The 21127-nt window shown below is 40.4% G+C and overlaps 1 protein-coding gene across 9 annotated transcripts in view; it reads left to right on the plus strand.

Moving 5' to 3' along the window:
• The first annotated feature begins 3501 nt into the window (after positions 1-3501).
• The window catches only part of pax2b (paired box 2b), a 29469-nt gene continuing 11843 nt past the window's right edge, over positions 3502-21127 (plus strand). For 2 of the 9 annotated variants that reach the window (XM_053340885.1, XM_053340890.1), the window contains exons 1-6: positions 3508-3550; positions 5253-5430; positions 5954-6151; positions 9421-9500; positions 9615-9734; positions 18411-18586. In XM_053340885.1, the coding sequence (XP_053196860.1) occupies positions 3508-3550; positions 5253-5430; positions 5954-6151; positions 9421-9500; positions 9615-9734; positions 18411-18586 (795 nt within the window). Of the gene's footprint in view, positions 3551-4373; positions 4377-5252; positions 5431-5953; positions 6152-9420; positions 9501-9614; positions 9735-12021; positions 12031-17654; positions 17691-18410; positions 18587-20216; positions 20218-21127 lie in introns of all 9 variants that reach the window. The other 7 variants (XM_053340888.1, XM_053340891.1, XM_053340886.1 and 4 more) reach the window with 6 other exon arrangements.

The raw sequence follows: 21127 nt of genomic DNA on the forward strand, positions 1-21127 counted from the left end.
CAATAGATAAAATATCTACAATTTATTCTAAAAATCAACATTTTAAAAGGAGTTGTCACACTTTCAATGCACATTTTTTGTCAAATTATGTTAAATAAAATTAAATAAGAGTATTTATTATTTATTGAGACACAGATTTGTACACTTAACCAGATTTTTAACGTCATTCTCAGTCTTCCAGGGTTGGATATGAATCTGCCAATATTTATAGAGCCACAAATTCAGCTACATCACCATAAATCTTCTAACAAACCCCTCCCTTAAATCCAAAAGGATTAATATTCAACTTACAACCAGTGGTGTCAGCTCCCCTCTGCAGGGAAAACGCAGATCGATTGGTGAAGTAACGCGAGACAAGCAGTTGACTCTACACAGGAGAGATGGAAGAAGAAGAAAAAGAAGAAGGGGAGAAAAAAAACACAGAAATTACACATATCCCACCTAGAATTAAAAAGTTCTTTACCACCCAGAGGTCTCGATCATCCTCCCCACATCTACCTGAAAGTGTGAGCTGGTGATCGGCGACGGGTGGAGCTGCTGGACCCCTCGGTGCTCCCTTCTTCCCTCTCCTCCTCCTCCTCCTCCTCTTCTCTTCCTTCCTCCATGCCACCTCTCCTCTCTCCTCTCCTCTCCTCTCCTCTGCACAGGCCATTAGGAAGCGGGGCAAAAGATAAATTGCTCTCTGTCAATACATTACACCTCTCCTAATGGGTGCACCCGGGCTCCAAAAACATTTTCCAAACTCTTGACATGCAGCAGCGTCGTCTTAAATACTGCAGTTGTGCGTCAGTGAGGAAAATGAGTATAGGAAATGTATTCAAATTGTTTTAAATTATTTTTCATAAACCTCAAACATTTAGACAGTTTCTTTCCTCACGTGACTAGAAGTATCAGGTTAATTATTAAAAAAATAAATGGATCAATAATTCATTCACTTGCTCTATTGTTTAATTTTTCTGAATGGTCTTTTTTGAAGCTCTCTGACCCCAGGGTTGTAGCAGCTGAATGGAGCGGCCTCCTTCCTTAAAAGAGAGGGGTTATAAGGCCCATCTGACCACAGAGTCAAACATGACACACACGTGCTGTTCAAACACGAGGCAAACAAAGTAAACACCGGTGTATTCATTTGGATATGTGCTCCCAACATCACAAAACTAAATTTCTCCCTCCCCTCTCTCTCCCTCCTCACCCAAAAGCCTAAATGCTTAATTTTTGCAAGGGGGGGGGGGTGGGGGGGTTGTGGGGAGCAGGAGGGCATGTAGAGAGAGAGAGAGAGAGAGAGGGAGAGAGAGAGTGGGGAGGTGGGGGGAACTGAGCGAGGGGTGTGTGATGGTGGTGGTGATGGTGGTGGTCTTATAGGGAGAAAAAAAAGAATGTAGCTTTAAGGGAAATGTGCAGCCGGCTGTGAAATTACAGCCTATAGTGCTACATATTGTACCAGAAGCTCACTCCAAAAACAGTAACAAAAAGAGAAATCATCCCCAAACCTGACCAGGAGGCAAGAGCGCGAGATGTGGTCGTCTGCCCCCGAGATATGCCCCCCCCAAACCCCAAAAAACCCAACACCACCTACCTCCTCTCCAAAAACGCCTAAATATCTGGCGAGAGCGCGAAAAAGGGAAAGGAAAAGAAAATGTGAAATTATGTATTTTATTTATTTATTTATTTTTAATTATTGTCACTTCAGTCTCACATAAATATAAAATAATTAACTGTTATTTCAGCAACATTGAGATTGATTTTTTTCAGGGTTTATTGTATTTTTCTGTATTTATTTTTATTTTTTATATTGTTTTAATTTGCTTTTTCCTTTGTTTATTGTTTGATTTTTTTTAATTGTCCCTTCAAGCACTTTGTAGTTTTAAGATAAATGCTACACAAATTAAGTTGTTTTTTTTAGAAAGCTAATATATATTCTATATTTTAGAAATATGTGATCATCTTGGATTATGGGAGAAGTTATCATGTTCTGTGGATTCAAGATTACATAGGAGATATTTACATAAATGCACCTTTAATGTCATGTTACACCACCATGCTTTGTTTACTTTAATACGTTGGATGCCTTACTGCAGACGTAGAAGTCTCATCAGCTGTTTAATTGATTAAAACCTCAACACTCATCTGTAGTTTATAGATGTTTGCTCCACAGAAATAGTTTCACTCCTCAGTTTCATCACAGACACTCAAGTAGAACCCAAGTTTTACTTTTTTTGGACTTCACCTGTGTTTGAGAGAGCGCCTTTACATTTGAGAAACTATACAGCGCCATCTACAGCTCCGTGCAAAGCAGTTTCACCACCACCTCCACCACCACCACCACCATTGCTCCCAGTTTGGACCACTGCAATCATCACACCATCAGCTGAATGTAAAAAGGTCATTACTTCTGCATATGCATATATCAGAGATCACTTTCACATTTTCTATTTTAGATTAAAATGTAAGGTTATAAACAAATGAGTTTAGGCCTACTTGGGTTCCAGAGCTGACTTTAAAAGACTGGTGATTTTTTAAAAGAAAAATCAAAAAGACAAATACAAAAAAAAAAAAAAAGAATGGAGCTAAATCCGGGTTGTGAAAAGACTTGTTCACATATATATCCCGTGAATTCCCAGACAGGCTGTTAATCCGTATAACAAAGGGAAAAAAGATCAGAAATAGACACATATTTCAAAAATAATCTCTATTTCATTGATTCAAAACTTCCAGCAAGCGACCGAATAATAGCTGTGATAATGTCTAATATACTCTGATATTCTAACTCTGATTCCCTTCCTTCTCCCTCCCCTTCCTGCCGGTGTGTCAGACCCAAAGACCTCCTCATTTGGACCCACGGTTCTTTTGCGTTGGCGAATCACAAAGTGTTGGCATCTATTGCCTTTGTCTGACAAGTCATCCATATAAGCAAAGGGGGTCTGCAGAAGGGGAGGAGAGGGGTGGGGGGGGGGGGGGAGAGGGGGGGTGTTGCAGCTTTTAGAACCACAGACACAGAGAGAGGCTTCATTCCCAGCCCAAAGATCCAGCCTAACGCATCCAGCGCGAAAAAGAGAAACCCGATGTGTGTGCGCATGTTTCTCCGCCGTTTTGACGCGTGAATCAAGGCCACCAAGGATTGAGGAGATACCGGGCCGTGCACGCTGGACCTGAACGTTTCATTTCTTTGAAATAAACGCGGTCTATTCGCTGGCATGCTATGAGAATTACCTCTGGTCACCCCAGGCTTTGAAAAAATACCGATAAACACAGGTCGTACCACTGAAAACAAGCCTTCTGTCATGCTGCGCACCTGCCAGACCTCCGCGCTCGGACCGGACTGTTAAAGAAAAGAAAGGCAACTTTTTGGGGAAAGAAGTTGCCATCTGATCGGTTGTTGAAGCGGGGGTGGAGGGGACAAACTAAGTCCCTCCATCGAGTAGAATCACCTTTTTTTCTTCACATTTTCATCCTTGATAGGAAGGCGAAACGGCGACTTCAGTTGATTATCTCTCTTTCCTTTGCTATCCAATGGATATTCACTGCAAAGCAGACCCCTTTACAGCGATGCACCGTAAGTAGCACAACCTGAGTTCCTCTGCCACTGCAGCTTTTGCGTGAATGCGGGGGAAATAACAACAATAATAAATATATTATTTGTGCATATTACAAAGGCCTGCAGCAAGGAGCATAGCGATTGTTTTTATGCGCAAACGGCATTTTGGCGCATTAAAAGAGACAAAGTTACAGGCTAATAAACTGACAGAGGCAAATATGTAAACATGAGGGTGATGGTGGAGTAAATATGCTCCTCTTATTTCACACCTCGGATTGTGTGTAGAAATTTAAGACAAGACAAAATCTAGTAAGAATGTCATAAATGAGCACAATGCTGCTGCAGCCTGGATATGAAGTGCACAAATTAAACTTCATTATAGTAAACAAAGAACAGGCGTTGACAGGTGCTCTGTAATTTACACGTGTGTCACCCTGCAGCTTCCCGCGCAGTGTGATAGTATGACAGTGTGTTTAAGGCCTAATAAGTCAGGACACATTAGTCACATCTATTATTCAAATGACTCAAATAACAGCAAACCCCTCTATGTCCAACTTCAGCTCACATACAGCGCGGCTTATGCTTAATTTGGTGAACATGTTTCAATAATTGACGACCTCTTCATTTACCAAATAATATGTAATATGAGTGATCAACGCTTGTTCAATTATTTAAAATGACCGTGGAGGGAAAATGAAGGAGCTTTGCAACTTAATAGTCAACATGAGCCGTAAAGCTGCTGAGAAAAAATCTAAGCTCTGTGGTTTGACTGTGAGAAACTTTAAAAGACTGGAGACTCCATTTAATTCAGATTTTTAATTATTTAAAAGAAATTAAAGAGCAAGTGTGACCCAGGCCCATATAGGTTGAATTAAATGAGTGTAGTGTAGCTGAATAACAAGTGTGATCACGACAAAATTAAAAAATGTGTCTCATAATTCAGCGTTCAAGAAGAAAAGCTTTGTGTTTGAATTTATTTTAAAGAACAATGTTGTAATTAATCTGATTTTTGAAAGTGATAGCTGTTGATGAATTATGTCACAGAAACACAAGTGAGGAAAATTAATTAAACACACTAGCAAAACTGCACAAAAATCTGCAAGTATGCTCATAAAAACAGGCATGATCCTTCAAGTCATTTTTGGTTTATTAAAATAATAGTAATAATAATAATAGTAGTAATAATAATAACAATAAATGAAAAGAAGGAACATGTGGTGGTTTGCAGTGTTGTGATCATTTCTACTTTGCTTTCTCTTAAATCGCCAAAAACATGTATCCATTACATATTTGGATCAGTGGCAGATAACTGACTAAATATTAGAATTTGGTCATTGTGGTGAATTTATAAAAGGTGTAAAACGCAGAAACAATGACAGAATCCTTCTGATAACATGAAAATAAAATAATAATAATAATGATGATAATAATAATAAAGGAAACAGGTACTTTTTAAACAGCAGTTTTTATGTAGCATGCATCTCCTGCATCTTCATAAGCTCCTCCATAAAATCATATAAGCAGCATATAAATCCACCTGCTCTATAGAAAACAGTGCAACCACCTGCGCTTCTCTTCTGTTGTGCATATTATATTTTTCTCCAGTGATTTTTAACCCTGCTATATATCTTCTTCTTTTTTTATTATTATTATTAAATGCTCACCTGCGCCTCCTCAACGACTTTACATAATGTTACGGTTGTGTGTGGTGCTGCTGTTGTATCCCACGTAGGGCACGGAGGTGTGAACCAGCTCGGCGGGGTGTTTGTGAACGGCAGACCCCTCCCGGACGTGGTAAGGCAGCGGATAGTGGAGCTGGCCCACCAGGGTGTCCGGCCCTGCGACATCTCCAGACAGCTGCGGGTCAGTCACGGCTGCGTCAGCAAGATCCTGGGCAGGTATGTGAAGAGTCCGGCCCGCCCTGCAGCCAGGTACACCTGCTGGGAAGAGGGCAAATAAACAGCAGTGTAGAAGAGAGAGATGAACCTATAAAATCTGAGCTTTTTAATAAAAAAAATTAATTAGTTTCCATTAGGACTCCTTTAGGAAATGATAGCATCATGAATAGAGTTCAGATGTTGTTGTCTTCCATATTTTATGTGGATACATGTGTGTCTGAAAAGATTAAACGGAATTTAGGGAAATATGATTTGTTTGGAGATGTGATGAATGTTTAAAGATGCCACTTATGCTCATAAAATCTTGTTTTGCTGATGAAAAGTTGGATTCTTAGACACATATTTTAAAAAAGTAGTAGCTCCTTTACGCTTGCAACATCCGCATGCTTCACTGAGATATTTTACACTAATATTAAACATCTATCTTTAAAAAAAAAAAAAAAAAAAAAAAAAAGGTATCTGCAGCACCAGTCTGAAATATGTCATAATATCACCGCCTCATTGCAGAATATTATTTTTGCAGATACTACGAGACTGGTAGCATCAAACCAGGGGTGATTGGTGGGTCTAAACCTAAAGTAGCCACGCCAAAGGTGGTGGAAAAAATAGCAGACTACAAGAGGCAAAACCCAACCATGTTCGCCTGGGAGATCAGAGACAGACTGCTGGCAGAGGGCATCTGCGACAACGACACTGTTCCCAGCGTCTCATCCATTAACAGGTAGGACACATTTCACTGCACCGCTCTGAATGATGACAGAAAAATGTGCTTAAAAAAATTCAGATATTATTTCTTGTTTCCATTTGTACATTTTCTTGAGTTTAAACAATGTGCTGCAGGATGTAAACAGTGTAATAAAGAGGGCTGGCAGAGCGCAAATTGGAAAGCATTTATCTCAGTATCTGTGGTAAAGCGCACCACCCACAAGCAGAAGATTGTTTGACCAACTTTGTGCTGCCCAGCGCGGCGAGGCTGCCTCTGGTCTCAAAGGTGCAATTCAATCTTTCAGACCAAACTCCCTCAACAATCAGCAGTACATCCAGGACTCAGTGAATCTGTCGAGATGAAAACCGATCAATATGCGGTGACCAGATCCCGTGGCGCTATAAAGCAGGCCAATTTTCTTTAGCACATCTAATGTGTGGAGCTGAGCAGGGCTGCACTGAAAGAGAGAGGGTTTATCTGCAAGATTTTATTCCTGAGAAAAAGGGGAAATACAATAGATCTGTTGAAAAAATATTGCATCAAGTGAAAATAAGGTCGTGATTAAAAAATATAAGAAAAATATTTAGATCAAAAACGCTGTCTGTGAGGCGAAGATGGCGCCTTTAATTCAGCACAGGAGGAGAAAATATGTTATATATATATATATATATATATATATATATATATTTAATCTGAGGTCATATCTTGTTGGAGATGCAAAATAATGATGATGCACACACGTGTAATATCAATTGTGCCACTATTGTATCTTTAAAACGCCTGTATAAATGCTAACATGACAAATTATCAGGTCAAATATCTAAATGTAATATTTCAAGTGTCAGTGTTGGAGCTATAAACGCCCAGTTCTCTTTAAGAGATTCGTAAACAGCGCCATAGTTTGAGAATGGCAGCTACTGGAGGACCCAGGACACCCTCCCACCCCTCCTCGCTCACCCCCCCACCACCACCACCAGAGATCCCTGGTGATGAACTTTGGTTAAGAGGCACTGTTCCATAGAGCCAGCATCAGCATTACATTTTAATGAGCTGATGGGAGAGCATGGACAGCTCCACACAAGACATCTTTTAAATAGAGAAAGGCTGAAGAAAATTCATTTCATGCTTCGTGGTTGCTTAAAAAGCCCCATTTAAGCAGGCTCAGACACATGTATGTGATAAATTCAAAATGTACATTAATATCATTAAAAGACCCCCATATAAAGTTTTTTCAATTCCAATTAAAGCTTTCTATTTTGGAACGGGAGGGAACCTTATGTGTCTTTGTTTATGTGGGAAATTAAATTGTGAATACAAAGAGCTGTAATTCTATCAGCCAAATATGAGAGCTACTTTGAATTCTATTATGGCTTAATGCTGAATATTTTCTCTTTTTAGCAGAAGAAATGTAAGATTTCAATATGTTTCTCGCTTCAGTGCCACACACACACACACTATAGAGCACACACACACACACACACACACACACACACACACAGTGAGAGGACACACACATTTGTTTTGATTTAGCTCCTGCTAAATATTTCAATATATGGTTGAGCTTGTAATGGAGCAGTCTGCAGAAATCAATCAAAAAAAACAAAACATCTTTAGTGCTTCATTCACAATGAGTCCTAGTTCCAGATCATCTAATTGTGCCTCAAGTTGTTTAAAATAAATGACAAGAGAAGTTTTCATTTCAGGTGCTTAAATTGGGCTTTCCCAGTTAAGACAATGGGGAGAAAAAAAAGAAAAAAAGACTGGAGCCAAAGACTTTTCCAGTCGGATGGTTCTCACTGTGGCCAGTCGTTGGTTTCTGTGGCAGACAGTCTGACCTCAGGACTGTTGACAACAGAGGATGCTCTATTTAAACACCTTTCCCCTGCATGCATTATTAAATGCTACAGAGATAGTGTTGTACTACGAGCCTGGGCCACCACAACCAACAAGTAACGCTACGCTGCTGGTAGACATAAAAAAAAAAAAAAAAAAAGGTCCTCAATGGCGCTCGATAGTATTGATTCAGAAGTAAAGCAATTTTAATATTTCTTCAGGGGATTTTCAGCAACAGCCAGGTCATTAATTCATTCTCCCAAATTGCTTATTCAATATCAAGAACATGGATACCAAATAAAGTCTTTGAATTTATGTAGCACACACAAGTCAAGGGGTCGAATAACTGTTATGGGGAGAAGTGAAAAAAATTAAAACATCAATATGCGCTCTGTGGAAAGTCTTGTTGTTAGGTAGCTTTGCCTCCAAGGGGAGTGGGTTTTTTGACAGTGTTAGATTTATTCCTCTAAATCCTTCTGGCACCTACAGTAACATCAATATTCAAATCATTTGATGTGTTTCCAGATAATGTGGAGGACAAAAAAAAAAGGAGAAGTAGCATTTTTTGGTGTAGAATCACAATCTGGGTCAATACTATGCTGTCTTATCTAAGCGAGTGCATGTCTTCATTCTACAGGAAGACAACAAGCAAATAAATAAGAATAAAAGGAACAAATTTGGCTCAGAAATAAATCCCGAAAAAGCTCTGTGGTCCTCACTCAACCTCTTTTGCTTGTTCTCTAAAATAGCTCTCATGGCATACATGATGAATAGTTTTAAAGTTTACAAATTATTGTGACAGCTCCCTTTCTCCCCAAGTGCCATTCAGATTAAAGGAATCTAATGCTGGCGTAAGCTTGTGCAAGGCAATAAGGAACTATTGCTTTCCTGTCACATATAATTTATAGCTTTCTATTTGCATCTGTTTGCCCGTGTGACTAATCCCCAACTTTTTCTCCCCAAGCCCCGATCAATACAACCTCATCCGCATTGGCACATGGGGGGCTGCCGGGTTCTACAGAGATGTTTGATCTGGGAAGCAAAGGGCTACTACTGCGAATCGGCCCCCGTGAAACCACCTCCACAGTGGGGGGAAGAGAGAGAGAGAGAGAGAGGGAGAGAGAGGGAGAAAGAGAGAGAGAGTGAAGGAGCTGATTAGTGTGGGCCAGGTAGAGTCAGTGAAGCTGATCATTGAGGTGAATTGATGTGATTTCATGCTTTGTTTGCAAGATCACTCAGACCAAAAGTGCAATGAAGACTTTTCTCCAGACCTCACCTTTAAGGTAGAAACCGCTGATCAGATCCTTTCTTGCGTATGAGTTACATTTGATATCTTAATCACACAAAATCTCCATAGCGGCTGCGATCATGCTCAAACAGGGAACTCTCCAGCAAAGAGAAGTCATTCCTAGAAAAGCACCTGTGACATCTACCTCTCCTTTGTTCCTCAGGATCATCCGAACAAAAGTCCAGCAGCCTTTCCATCCATCTCCTGATGGGACATCCCTGTCGACAACGGGCCACACCATAGGTAACTGCAGCTCACAGCATCAGCATCAGCAGGAGCGTTATATAGAATCACAGCACATCGTGAACATGCATGAATACAAGCTGGTGGTTAATGTTTTTGCTTCTTTTCACCCAGTACCAAGCACAGCCTCGCCGCCTGTAACCAGCGCCTCCAACGACCCTGCAGGGTCCTACTCCATCAATGGGATTCTGGGTATCCCACGATCCAACGGTGAAAAGAGGAAAAGAGATGAAGGTAAGAGAATTTATCTTTTATGAGGAAAACATGCACACACAAAGACACACACAAAAAAAAAATCAACCTCAGCGCAGGATTAGGCATGGTAGCATGCATGAAAATACCTAAAATCTTGGGGAAAAAAAGACTAAAAAGTGAGTAGCATTCCTTGCGGCTTTATGCTATAAAACCCACTTTGCTGAACTTGCAATTACAGCATTAAAACCTGCTTCTGTTCCAGTAGATGACCCTTATAAAACACCTAAGTCTGAACTCGGTTACACTGCTGTGTCAATCTGCCAAGGAGTCTTTTGATTTGAAGACACGACCTCCGCTGTTGTCTCCTGCAATTAATCTTTATGGAAGTGATTAAAGGGCTTTAGATAATTACATGTCAAGATGATGTAGCCAACCACCCAGGTCAGTCAAGAAAGCCGCTATAGCTCTGTGGAGGGTTTCTTTTTTTTTTTTTTTTCCTTTAACAAAAGTGCCTCCACTTCTGCTGCTTCTGAAGTAGTAGGTTAGTGGATATAACAGGGCCTGAGGCGATATAGATTATTGGTTCTGTAAGCAATAGGCTTCCTTAATGTCACTACATAAGCAGCTGATGAGAATAGCTAAACAGATGCACTCATGTTACGAGGCGTATTCGGGTATGGTGGGATGATGTGGATGCTGAAAAGGGGCAGTTATCTCAAACAGGGTGGGGAATGAGTGCCTTATTTCTGCAGTGCTCTGGAATGAGAGCTAATCAGAGCACGGCAGCAGTTTACATAGCGTCTTCTTTGTTCTGGCGTTTGTTGAGAAGCGCAGGGGTTTGCGGGATATTGAGTGGAATTGATGTTTTATGTGCGTGCAGGGAGGGGAGGGATGACTAATGACCTGTCAGAGGTAGATTTCCTGGCAAAGATATAAAAACCAGCATGACGTGGACATGGCAAATGACATAATCAAGTCTTTCCCTGTAAGAGATGCAATCGCGAGGGCATAATGCAAACGTCTGGTATTTTCAAGGGTTCATTTTCAGTCGTTCGAGGACCTCTCATATTAGCCAGGGTGTAATGTCTAGTCACTGAATGATAGAATGCACACATTTCTATGCAGATTGCTGCTGAAGGGCAAAGAGGTATTAAAGGGCACGGAGAGGAATAAGGTATGTGTGTGTGTGTGTGTGTGTGCGAGAAGGAGAGCTGGCCTATTTTGTGGAGGTCTTCCAGGTGACAGCGCCATGTTTCTACAGCTATTCAGTCTCAAATGATTCCCCTGATGTGCTGCCATTTCTGTGATTTAGGTGCTCGGCTAGCATCACGATAAAAGAGAAGAAAGCTGTGTGTGGATGTGTGTGTGTGTGTTTGCGACAGGGTAGGACTTGTACTGAGGGTGACAGGAAGGGGGTGGGGGTGCTGTGGTTCTTATATACTCTCTGAACCTCTGGTGCCTACCGGGAACCACAGGGTCAGGGATACTTTATCTTTCCAAAACATAAACCCCAGGCCTTGGCTGCACACACACACACACACGGCCGATAAAGCAATGTCTCGCCTCGAGCCACAGTTTGTAAGAATAGTATATTACATACCATGTTACCCTGTGGACACTATTGTCCTGTTGCTGTCGTCTCTGAAAGTGCACCGAAAAACAAACCTGAATTTTAAAAAAACATAAGCAACTGGTAGGCTGAAGTGTCTCCAAAACCTGAGAACACTTTACTTATAATTGCAAAGGTGACAAAATACAGAGGATATATGTTTGGTGGAAATGGAGTGTCATCAGTAAAATAGTGAGTGAGGTCACACCTCCAGCATGTGATAATCAGTGGTAAATATTGCCCTATATAACTATGTATTAGTATTTAGGGGGTTGTATTGTCAAATCAAAAACAACACAAATTCAGAATTTTGCAAAAAAAAAAAGTATATACGTGTGTATCATACTTCACCATCAACTGTTTTAAGTGGCATTCCTTCTTTAATTCACATAAAAAACTAACAAATAATAAGACCTTTCATTGCTTTTTTAAGAAATTTGTCTGGAAATGATTGAGTAATAATGTATAACTTGTTTTTCTAACAAAACCGAACAAAAAAAACCTTATCCACTGACAACATAAATTGGACTGATGATTTTAAATCCTGGTTATGATCATGTTCTGAAGTACAACCGTTTTTAAGTTAAAAAAAAGGTGCTTGTGCTAACCATCATGGCCATGTTTGTCTCAATTTGCTTTTTTTTCTTCAGGTAGAGACTGCGTTTCAGTGTTGTCTCGTTTTCTATTCAGACATATTTTGCTTTGCTCAGTAGGCAGTAGTCTATAGTCAGTTAATGGCTGGATTAAATTTCCTCACAGCACAGTGGCTTGCCTGAGCCCTATTTAACTTGGTAAGCCTCATGATGATTATGGCACAAGCAGTCATTATCAAGGGTTGAAAACATGAACAAAAAATGAGCGAAGGAAAGGGAATGGAAGAGAAGGAGGGGAAGGGTTAGAGAGGGGAGGCGGTGTGCAACACAAGCCGCGGTGAAATGGATTGGCTGTGTAGCCCAGAGTATTTGTTTTAGGCAGTAGCTGTGGCTCTCTGCCAAGCCAGCAGACAGCTCCTAAGTTTCCAAGTCAGCAGTGCCCTTAAAAAAAAGGTCCCCATTACAGGAGGGATGTAGAGATAATGTAGTGTGACACACGTTATGTACACTGGGTCTCGGCAAGAGGAGCTTCAGGGACACAGGTGTCATAAGACCCATTAATCTGGTATTGTCACGTGTTATTGCAAATTAAAAGTAGCATGTTACACTTGGCAGCCATTGTTGCGGACGGACAGAGTGGGGGAGAGACCGGGAGAGAGACCCCTGGAGATGGTGTCTTTGGTGACCACGGCTGTCCACACGTTTTACAAAGTGACATATATTAGAATTTGCAATTCTGCAGAGAAAAGCTATTACCTCACAGATTAACATCCAAGTACCCCAACCACCCGCTTCACTCCCTGCATCCCAACTCCACCACCACCCCCACCACCGCCTCTGACACTGTAGGCTTCAGAAAAGACAAAGGAGAAGCTTGAGCTGCTTCTCTAAAGGGTGAACTCAGATATTTCACAGAGTATCTGATGTTTAAGTACAAATCTGCTTTCATGGATGTTTTTGTTCACATTGCATTGACCTGAGCAGACAGCTTGGAGGTCTGTTGAGAACATGCAGTGTCCAATGGACAGAATGATAAACCCATGAAGTGTGTCCGGCCTTTCAAAGTCATATCACACGTCCTTTCAGACTGGCCAACAAATTGCACAATCAGACCTGCAGTTGACTCTTAATTTCAGCCATTCTGAGCGCTTTCTGCTTTGTGTCAGTCTTTCTTCTTGATTTATGAGAGAAATACCAAGAGAGAAATTTCATGATAAGATGATCATCATATATTTCAAAAGCCAACAACAATAGCCAGTGGCAGTCAGAATGGATGTGATTCTGTGCTTCAGTAGCTGTTGAATTAATTATTTCTCATCTCTGAGCGTCATGAGGACTGAACCGTGCATGGAGATGAGTGATGGAGCGGGCCGCCGTCACACTCTGTGTCTGAGCATCTGTTTTGGAGGAGAGAAGGAATCAACACAGGAACTCAGAGTGCAGCGAAATGTCAGCACCTAAGCGCAACCTCCAAATTAGATTGATAAAGCCTTTAAAAGCTCAAGAACAGTAAGCATTGTTACTGAACGCCTTTCAACACGGCGCTTGTCGGATTAATCAGATAATTTTCTGGTCATTTGTCTAATTTTATGAATTTGTCGGGTGTTACTCAGGATCTGTTGGTGTAAAGTTGTATAGTCGTCTTACGTGGAGGAGGTTAGGAAAGTACTGCACCATTGCAGCACTAAGCAAGGCCAGAGAGAGGCTGAGTGGGTCAATGTACCGCAAATAATGCTCATTTTATTATGTACAAAAACAAGTACGGCCCGCACCACTTCCAAAACCTGCTCCAAATCTCACTCCATGCTGAAGTCAAAAGTTGGCAGCATTGTTTTCATTATATTTCTGAGAAGTAGTAATTATGTAAATGATTGCTTTATAAAATGTTTGAAAATGGTGAAAAATGCCAATTATAGTTTCCCAGAGCACAGCGGTGGACCAACAGTCCAAAAGTCAAATATATTCAATTTACAATTATATTAAACAGAGAAAAACAGCTAATTCTTCCTTTTGAGAAGCTGCCAACAGAGAATGTTTTTGCATTTTTGCTTGAAAATGAAAAATAAACCAACATCAAAATTCCGTCGATCAGCTAATCTATTTGATTCAACACTAATCACATATCTTTGGTGATGCAGAACAAGCATATTATATCCCAAAGACAGTATTTCATTCATGCTTACATAATCAAAACATTCAATTAGAAAAAACAAAATGCAGCTGAGTTCATCCAATTTGATGCAAATGAGTTTTAATTTGATCTCATTTAGCCAAGAATTGAATCAGGCGGGAAATTATAGAGGTGTACTATTGTGAAATATGTAACAATGTGTTATGGGAACGAGAGCATATATATGTTGACATGTTATTTAAACAAGGAGTAGACTGTGGGGATAAGCTCCCTCATCTGAGGGGGGCTTTCATGACCTCAAGGTGCCGGCTCACCTCCCTGTGCCTCTAACAAGAACTCAGAAACTCCAATTTAATTGTGTGAAAGAGTTTAAACTTTCATTCGGAAATCATTCTTTTCCTTGGTTAGTCACTCTTTCGGAAAAACGACTTTTCATAGCCAGTCTGCACTTCATTATGATAATTGTTCTGTTTTTGTTTGGCGAGCAGTCACTCGGACTCACTCTCAGTCTCAGAGTTGCATTGGCTAAAGCCTCCTGCTAGGGGTTGTGACCTCTGGGTGCCAAACCCGCAGAGAGGAGTCTGTTCTGTAGAGCTGGTTATCTGATCTGATAGAGGCTGCTCCCTCGTTACCAGAGTGTTAATACAGACTGATGTCAAGATGAATACACTCAACTCAAGAGATGATCAATAAATGACCACAGGGTGGGACAAGTATGCAACACACCAGCAAAGCCACCGTGGTCAAAAATTAGTATCACCACTGCATTGTGGGCGGATTAGGAATTCCAAATAATAAAACTCACTTCTTTTAATGACAATTAGACACATGCACATGAACATTTAAGTATTTCTCTGTAACAATACACTCTTGTTTAAAAAATAATAAGAGTTTAACAGTGAAAAATACAGTTAATATATTTCATCAAGACTTTTCATCAATTATTAGTCTGTTATATTCTTAATTAATCCTTTTGTCTGTAAAATGTTAAATTGTGGGGGAAATGGCATTTACAGTTTCTGAAAGCCCACAGTGATAACTTCAATTTTCTTGTCACTAAGAGCCCAATAGATTTTAATTTTTTTAGCTGGACTGCAACAGTGAGGTCAGCCCTATAACTGCATCACTGAGTCACTTAGTGATTGACTGACTGAGTGAAGTTACCAGTGAAGTTAAACACCAATCTTCTTTAAGGCAAGAAAGCAACCATTTAGATTCCCAAATATGTAGTCTGTTTATCCAAATAACGCCTGTTTGAGAAGAGAGGATCTGTGCGCCGTCGCTAGTGTAACTTCCTGTCAATGCCTGTCTAGTGTCTTAAAATAAAACACCTCCATGTTCACGGAAAATAAAATAAGTAAGGTTTGATTAGCTTTTCTTGACGGTGGAGTTTCCTGACCAAAATATTGAGCACACAGCACAACAACCTGTCAAATTTGGATTCTGATTTCTGCACAGAAACACCTGACATGACCTTTTTCTGCTGAATTTGATTGCAGAGGAAACACAAATATAAAAACCCTTCATCTGAAATATTCTAAATTCTCTCGTTTTCTTCTAATTTTGGCAGATGAGCACATTTTCATGTAGGACTCATTCACCTATCGTAAGTAAATGAGTGAGGATGCATACAATTGATTCATGCACTTTGAGAAAGCATAATTACGTTGAAAGTGTCACTAGAATCATCTTCATCACCTGAACATGGTTGATTTGTCAGTGGCAGGGAGGGCAGATGGGACTGTCCTCATTCTGAGTGGGAGGGAGAGTGTTGACCCAGGATGGTTTGTCTTGTGTGTGGGAAGTGTATTCCACAGTGGTGAATGACAAATATGGGGGGGTGAGGGGGTATTGATCAGGTGTTGTGGCTCCGGCTGGCTGATGGAAAGTAATTAATGACTCTATTTGCTTTGGTAGCAAGGAGAACAACTGAGTTTGATAAAGTGACAAGCAGCAGCTATAGCAGGTGAGGGCCTTCACTGTGGCTGTGCAGAAAACCTGATGAATACTCAGATCTGTTGGGTTAACCTCTTAAAGGAATAGGTTGACATTTTTGGGATATATTCGTTATCTTCGTGGGAGTTAGATGAGTCATAAGCTTCAACCAGGAGTGTGTTAGCTTCTTAGTATAGAGACTGGAAGCAGGGGGAAACAGATGACCACAAAACCCCAACTGGAGGTTATTTTTTTGTCCAAATTAAACACAAGTTGAAAAAAGTTCTTAAACAAAACATTGCTTGTATCCCGGGCCTTTATGAATGTGATTTGTAAGGTGCAGAGACAAGAGGCAAAACTACAAAGACTGGAGCAACCTGTCACTTATAACCCTTACAACCACTCACAGTTGGAAACGTGAAGCAAACAACAGTCTCATGCACCTAAATCCACTTTGTGACATTTATTAATCTAATCATCCACCCAAACCACTACCTCTGAATATGGACATTTGTCACCTTAAACAAATGTCATCTGAACTGTGTTACTTCTTCGGGTCATATTTGCGTGTCCAACATAACAAAGGATCATAATTGAATTTCAATTGGCATTGTTTTCATGGTACAGACACAGTCTGTTGTCAAACAAGCGTGAATGTCGAGGACGATGAGGTGAAAATTTGTTTTGTGCTTTGTCTGAAGAAATCATAAAAGGCTCATTTCCCAAAATTTTAAACTATCCCTTTAAATTCTGCTGCACCCAAAAGTTATGTTTTTTATTTGATGATGGTGCAGCTAAAAACATGACATTTTTGGTTTGATTGGATGACCTCATATCTCTGCTCTCTTTGAGGTATAATGACAACAAATGTTGGACATAATCTAATGGATTATGAAAGGGTGTTATGGAGGTAGTAGCATTTTCTCACCATGCCTGTGAGCATGTTAATCTTTCAATCGTTCTGAGCAAAGAAATCACAAAATCAGTAGATTAATGGTGTTCACATGACACTAACATAATGTTTTGCAGTGTGGAAAGTGCTTTCTTTCTAAATTTAAAGAAACTCTAGGAACATTTTAAGGTAAAAATCAAATGTTTAAGAGGTAAAGTCACACAGCAGAGATGATACTCTGTTGGGTAAATATTTCTGTATGCACATTTTTTTTCAGTCAACATAGAATAGATAGTAAAACTGATTTATTACACAACATTTTTTTGGCTGTCAAGACAATTTGTGGTTACACACTCACCCATGCTCGGACACACACCCACCCACGCTCTCTTTTATAGCTCCTTTCGGCTCCTTGTGCAGGAGTTGGGTTCATCCTCTGGCCTCAGCCTGTGAAAAAAGGTCAAGCAGCAGAATAGAATGGCAATAACCCTCCCAAATGGTACTATCACACAGACATGATTGATCAATTGAATTCCATGGCAGAGAAAAATGTGGGATTAAGTAGAGTATTATACGCACAATGAGTTGAGGCATGATGTTCATTTCAAGTTCATTTCAGCTCCCTCTTGCCACCAGATCAGGCAATCAATAGGGGCCTTGCATATCATATATCACCACTCTCCCGCTGAGGGGAGAACATAATCTGCCGCAAATTTAGAATGACAGATTTGTAAGGGAGCTGAAGCTTTCTGGGATCCAGGGAGGAGACCTACAGATGCAACCACTGCAGCCAGGAGAGGTGGGGGTGTCCGAGACGGGCCGGGGATAGGATGGGGTAGAAAGGGAAGGAATGGTAGAGTGGTCTGTAAAGGCTTTATAGCGTCGCACACAAGTGACAACAGGAAAAGCTAAGGCATCCTTCTCCCAACAGTCGGGTAATCAGGTCAGGAGTCAGGAGAAATTTTCTGTGTTTGGAGAGCAGGATGATTGAACTAGACTGTACAATTTTATTCAGCCTCTTGTCCTGCGCTGCTGTTTCCAAATGGAACCACACACTTGCAGAGAATGAAAGCAGTATTGAATAGTGAAAGGGAAATTGTGCTTTAAAAAAAAAAAAAAAAAAAAACAGAAGAAGAAGCTGCTCTTGATTTCAGCAATCACCAGTAAGGTTTTGGGGAGGAAAGGGGAGGGCAAAGAAAACTCTGTCTGGAATGAAAAGGCACTATAATGGGCTAGCTGCTGCTTTCATTACTACACATGCTTGCCACAACATGTATATATTTGCAAGTGATGGTAATCCATCAATTACCAGAGGGCTTTCAGATCATGATGGTGTTAATACTGTGTGGGGAAATGTCAATGTGATGTAGCCAGTGGCTCACCACAGTCATTAAGTTGTGCAGTAAAAACCTGCGCTCCATCCCTTTCTGCCCTCCTCAGATCCCCCACAGAGGTGGTACAGAAAAAAACATGAGGAGAATATAAAGTGCATAGCTTGAAGTAAAGGCCAGCTTCTCGGGGTCAGTGTCTCGATTGTTGCTCTTTCTTCTTATAGATGGTTCAGATGGTTCTGGCCCAAACAGTGATTCTCAGGGTAGTGTGGAGAGTTTACGGAAACACCTGAGGGCAGATGCCTTTACCCAGCAGCAGCTGGAAGCGTTGGACCGGGTCTTTGAACGCCCCTCGTACCCTGACGTCTTCCCTACATCGGAGCATATCAAACCCGAACAGGTTAGTACCACTGCAACTCACCACACCTCTGTTTTCTTTTTTTTCCACATACATCCAAGTTGTGCATGCAATCCTGAATCAAACACACACAAAAACACCTTCATCACAAATGTCCCCTATATCATATCCAGAGAAGAAAGCTAATTAAACAAACATCTGAGATGGCTGGTCACTGGATTACAAGCCAGCATGTATAATGCTGGAAGGATCACCAGGAAAACTCCCACACATTATTGATTTTGTGATGAAAAACACATTCCTTGTATCCCATATAATTGAGAATAACAGTAAGGCAACATTAAATTAATCAATACCAAGATTTTTCTTTATTTTTCCTGTGTTATTCAACTGCTGCTACTTGCTTTTGTTGTTTATTTTCCAGCTTTGTGTCATATTCTGATGTTAAATGAATGAAGCAGTCTTGAAAGCTGCCTTTATTGTAACATATATATTCATGAGATGGATGTATGAAACATGGCAAACAGCCTCCATATATTCCTGCTGCAAGTCTTTATGATATTAAAACCACACATGCCATCCATCCTCATTTCAAAAATTAAGAGGCATTTGGGGAACAGCCACCCCCACGCCAAACGACAGCCAGAAACCACTGCTTATTAAAAGCTCTGGGCTTATTACAATGGATAACCTTTATTTACTTTCATTATACTATTAAACAACAAGAGACTATTAATTTCTCCCACAAAACTACAAGCGGACCCATAAAGCAAAAGCAGTCGCCTAATTGAGTTCATTTTAATTTCTCTCCAATCGGGGCGAATTACGCAGGTGATAAATCAGTGGGACAGGCTTCACCTCTAGAAGAGGGCCTAATTTGCAGCTAATTACAAAACTGATTTCTACTGGAAGATCAATACCAAAACGAATTGGAAATGACTTGCAATCACAAAGAGCGTCAGGGAGAGTATTAAAAGGCAGAGGGAAAGGGGTTAGACTAAAAAAGGGGGTGAGAAGGGAAGAGAAAAAAAAGAAGGCCAGGAGCAGTCCAGAAAAATCAGCTTTAATTTAATGCAATATTAATCAGAGCACTTTCCCTTTCATGGGCGCCTCACGTTTTTTTTTTCCTCTGGAAAATGTGGCCCTATTAGCCAGTGTCTGGGTTCTGTAGCGAGGCATTAAAAACCCATTCTGGAGATGCAAAACTCAATGGATTCACCCCTCCCACACTTCTGCTAGCCATTTGGTCATCCTTTTCAGACCTATCTTTTCAGTTTTCCCCCTCCTGCCCTTTATCTGCATGATAAAACGTCTGTTTGGCGTCTGAAGCCTCTGAGAATAGAGGAAAACATCCGACATTGTGCCAGTGAACAGTTGTAGCAGACAATTAGAGTTTATCGGTGATAGTGGCAGACAAGAGTGGGGTCACAGGCGTCCCCCTGTGGGAGCGCAGCCCACTGAGCCACTCAGGCTCACACTGGGCTTTGGACAAACATTGTCAACACTCAGACTCCGGAAGTCTCATCTCATTAAAAAAAATCTGCTAACATCTGCCATGAGTGTCTTTAGCGGATTTACAAAATGAAAATATGATGAAGAAAGAGACTAGGAAGAGATTATTTTTAAACTGAATAAAATGTGTTTAGTTTAAAAATATATATTATTATTAAAGGGTCAGTTCACCCAAATACATATAGAGACATACTTGGTTTTATGTGCTGACATTTCTACGTATCTGCTTCTAAGATTTGAGCAGTTACCCCAGTTTAATTTGTGGTGCCAAAATCTGAAAATATTTGTTTTAAAGAATTAAACAGGAACACATCCTGTCAGAAACAAAGTCCCAGTTAATCCTTATAATCCAGACTTCTCTGTGATCCAGGACTTTATCTTTGGACAGAGATTTTGCTGTTAAATAAGGCTTTTTTTTTTTTTACACTTCAGTACTTTTTTGGCTCCAACTGAAACATGTTTGTAACACAGAGTACTACCAAATCAATAATCCTATTTAATTTTTTTTTCAAACGATATTTACTGATTTCAGTCTATTTGTACTGTATTTTATTTGGGGTTAGAGCTCTGAAAACATCAAACGTTTTCACTACACGGTCATATGTTCTTGGAGAAATTAAAGCAGCACAGTTTCACAAATTATATTAATCTGGAGTTGAGATGTAAATTTTGCAAAACCTGGGTGCACCAAACCTAAATGATCTGCATGGCTTCATACCACCCCAATATTTGGGGGGGTTTGTGTGATTTCTGCTAAACTGTAACAAAAAGTGCAAGTTGTACAAGTGATTCTATTCAGAGATAAGAGGCAATGAAACTTAAAAGGTGGTGTAAACTCCAAATTAAAAGCAAAAAAAGAAAGAAAGCTAAAAAAAAAAAAAAAAAAAAATTTAAAAGGTGAATGGTGTCTCTCAAACAGGGCCACATGGTGTGCCTGTAACAAAGCAGAACTGCTTTCTCCCTTGGCTGGTCAGGGGTAGGACTGCAGTCAAGCACAAAGGGCCAGCTGACGCCTTGGCTTTTTCACTCATCTCAAAATCCCACTTCCTTTCAGACAATACCAAAATACAT

This window comes from Scomber japonicus, chromosome 20 (genome assembly GCF_027409825.1).
Source record: "Scomber japonicus isolate fScoJap1 chromosome 20, fScoJap1.pri, whole genome shotgun sequence".
In the NCBI taxonomy this organism is placed as follows: domain Eukaryota; kingdom Metazoa; phylum Chordata; class Actinopteri; order Scombriformes; family Scombridae; genus Scomber; species Scomber japonicus.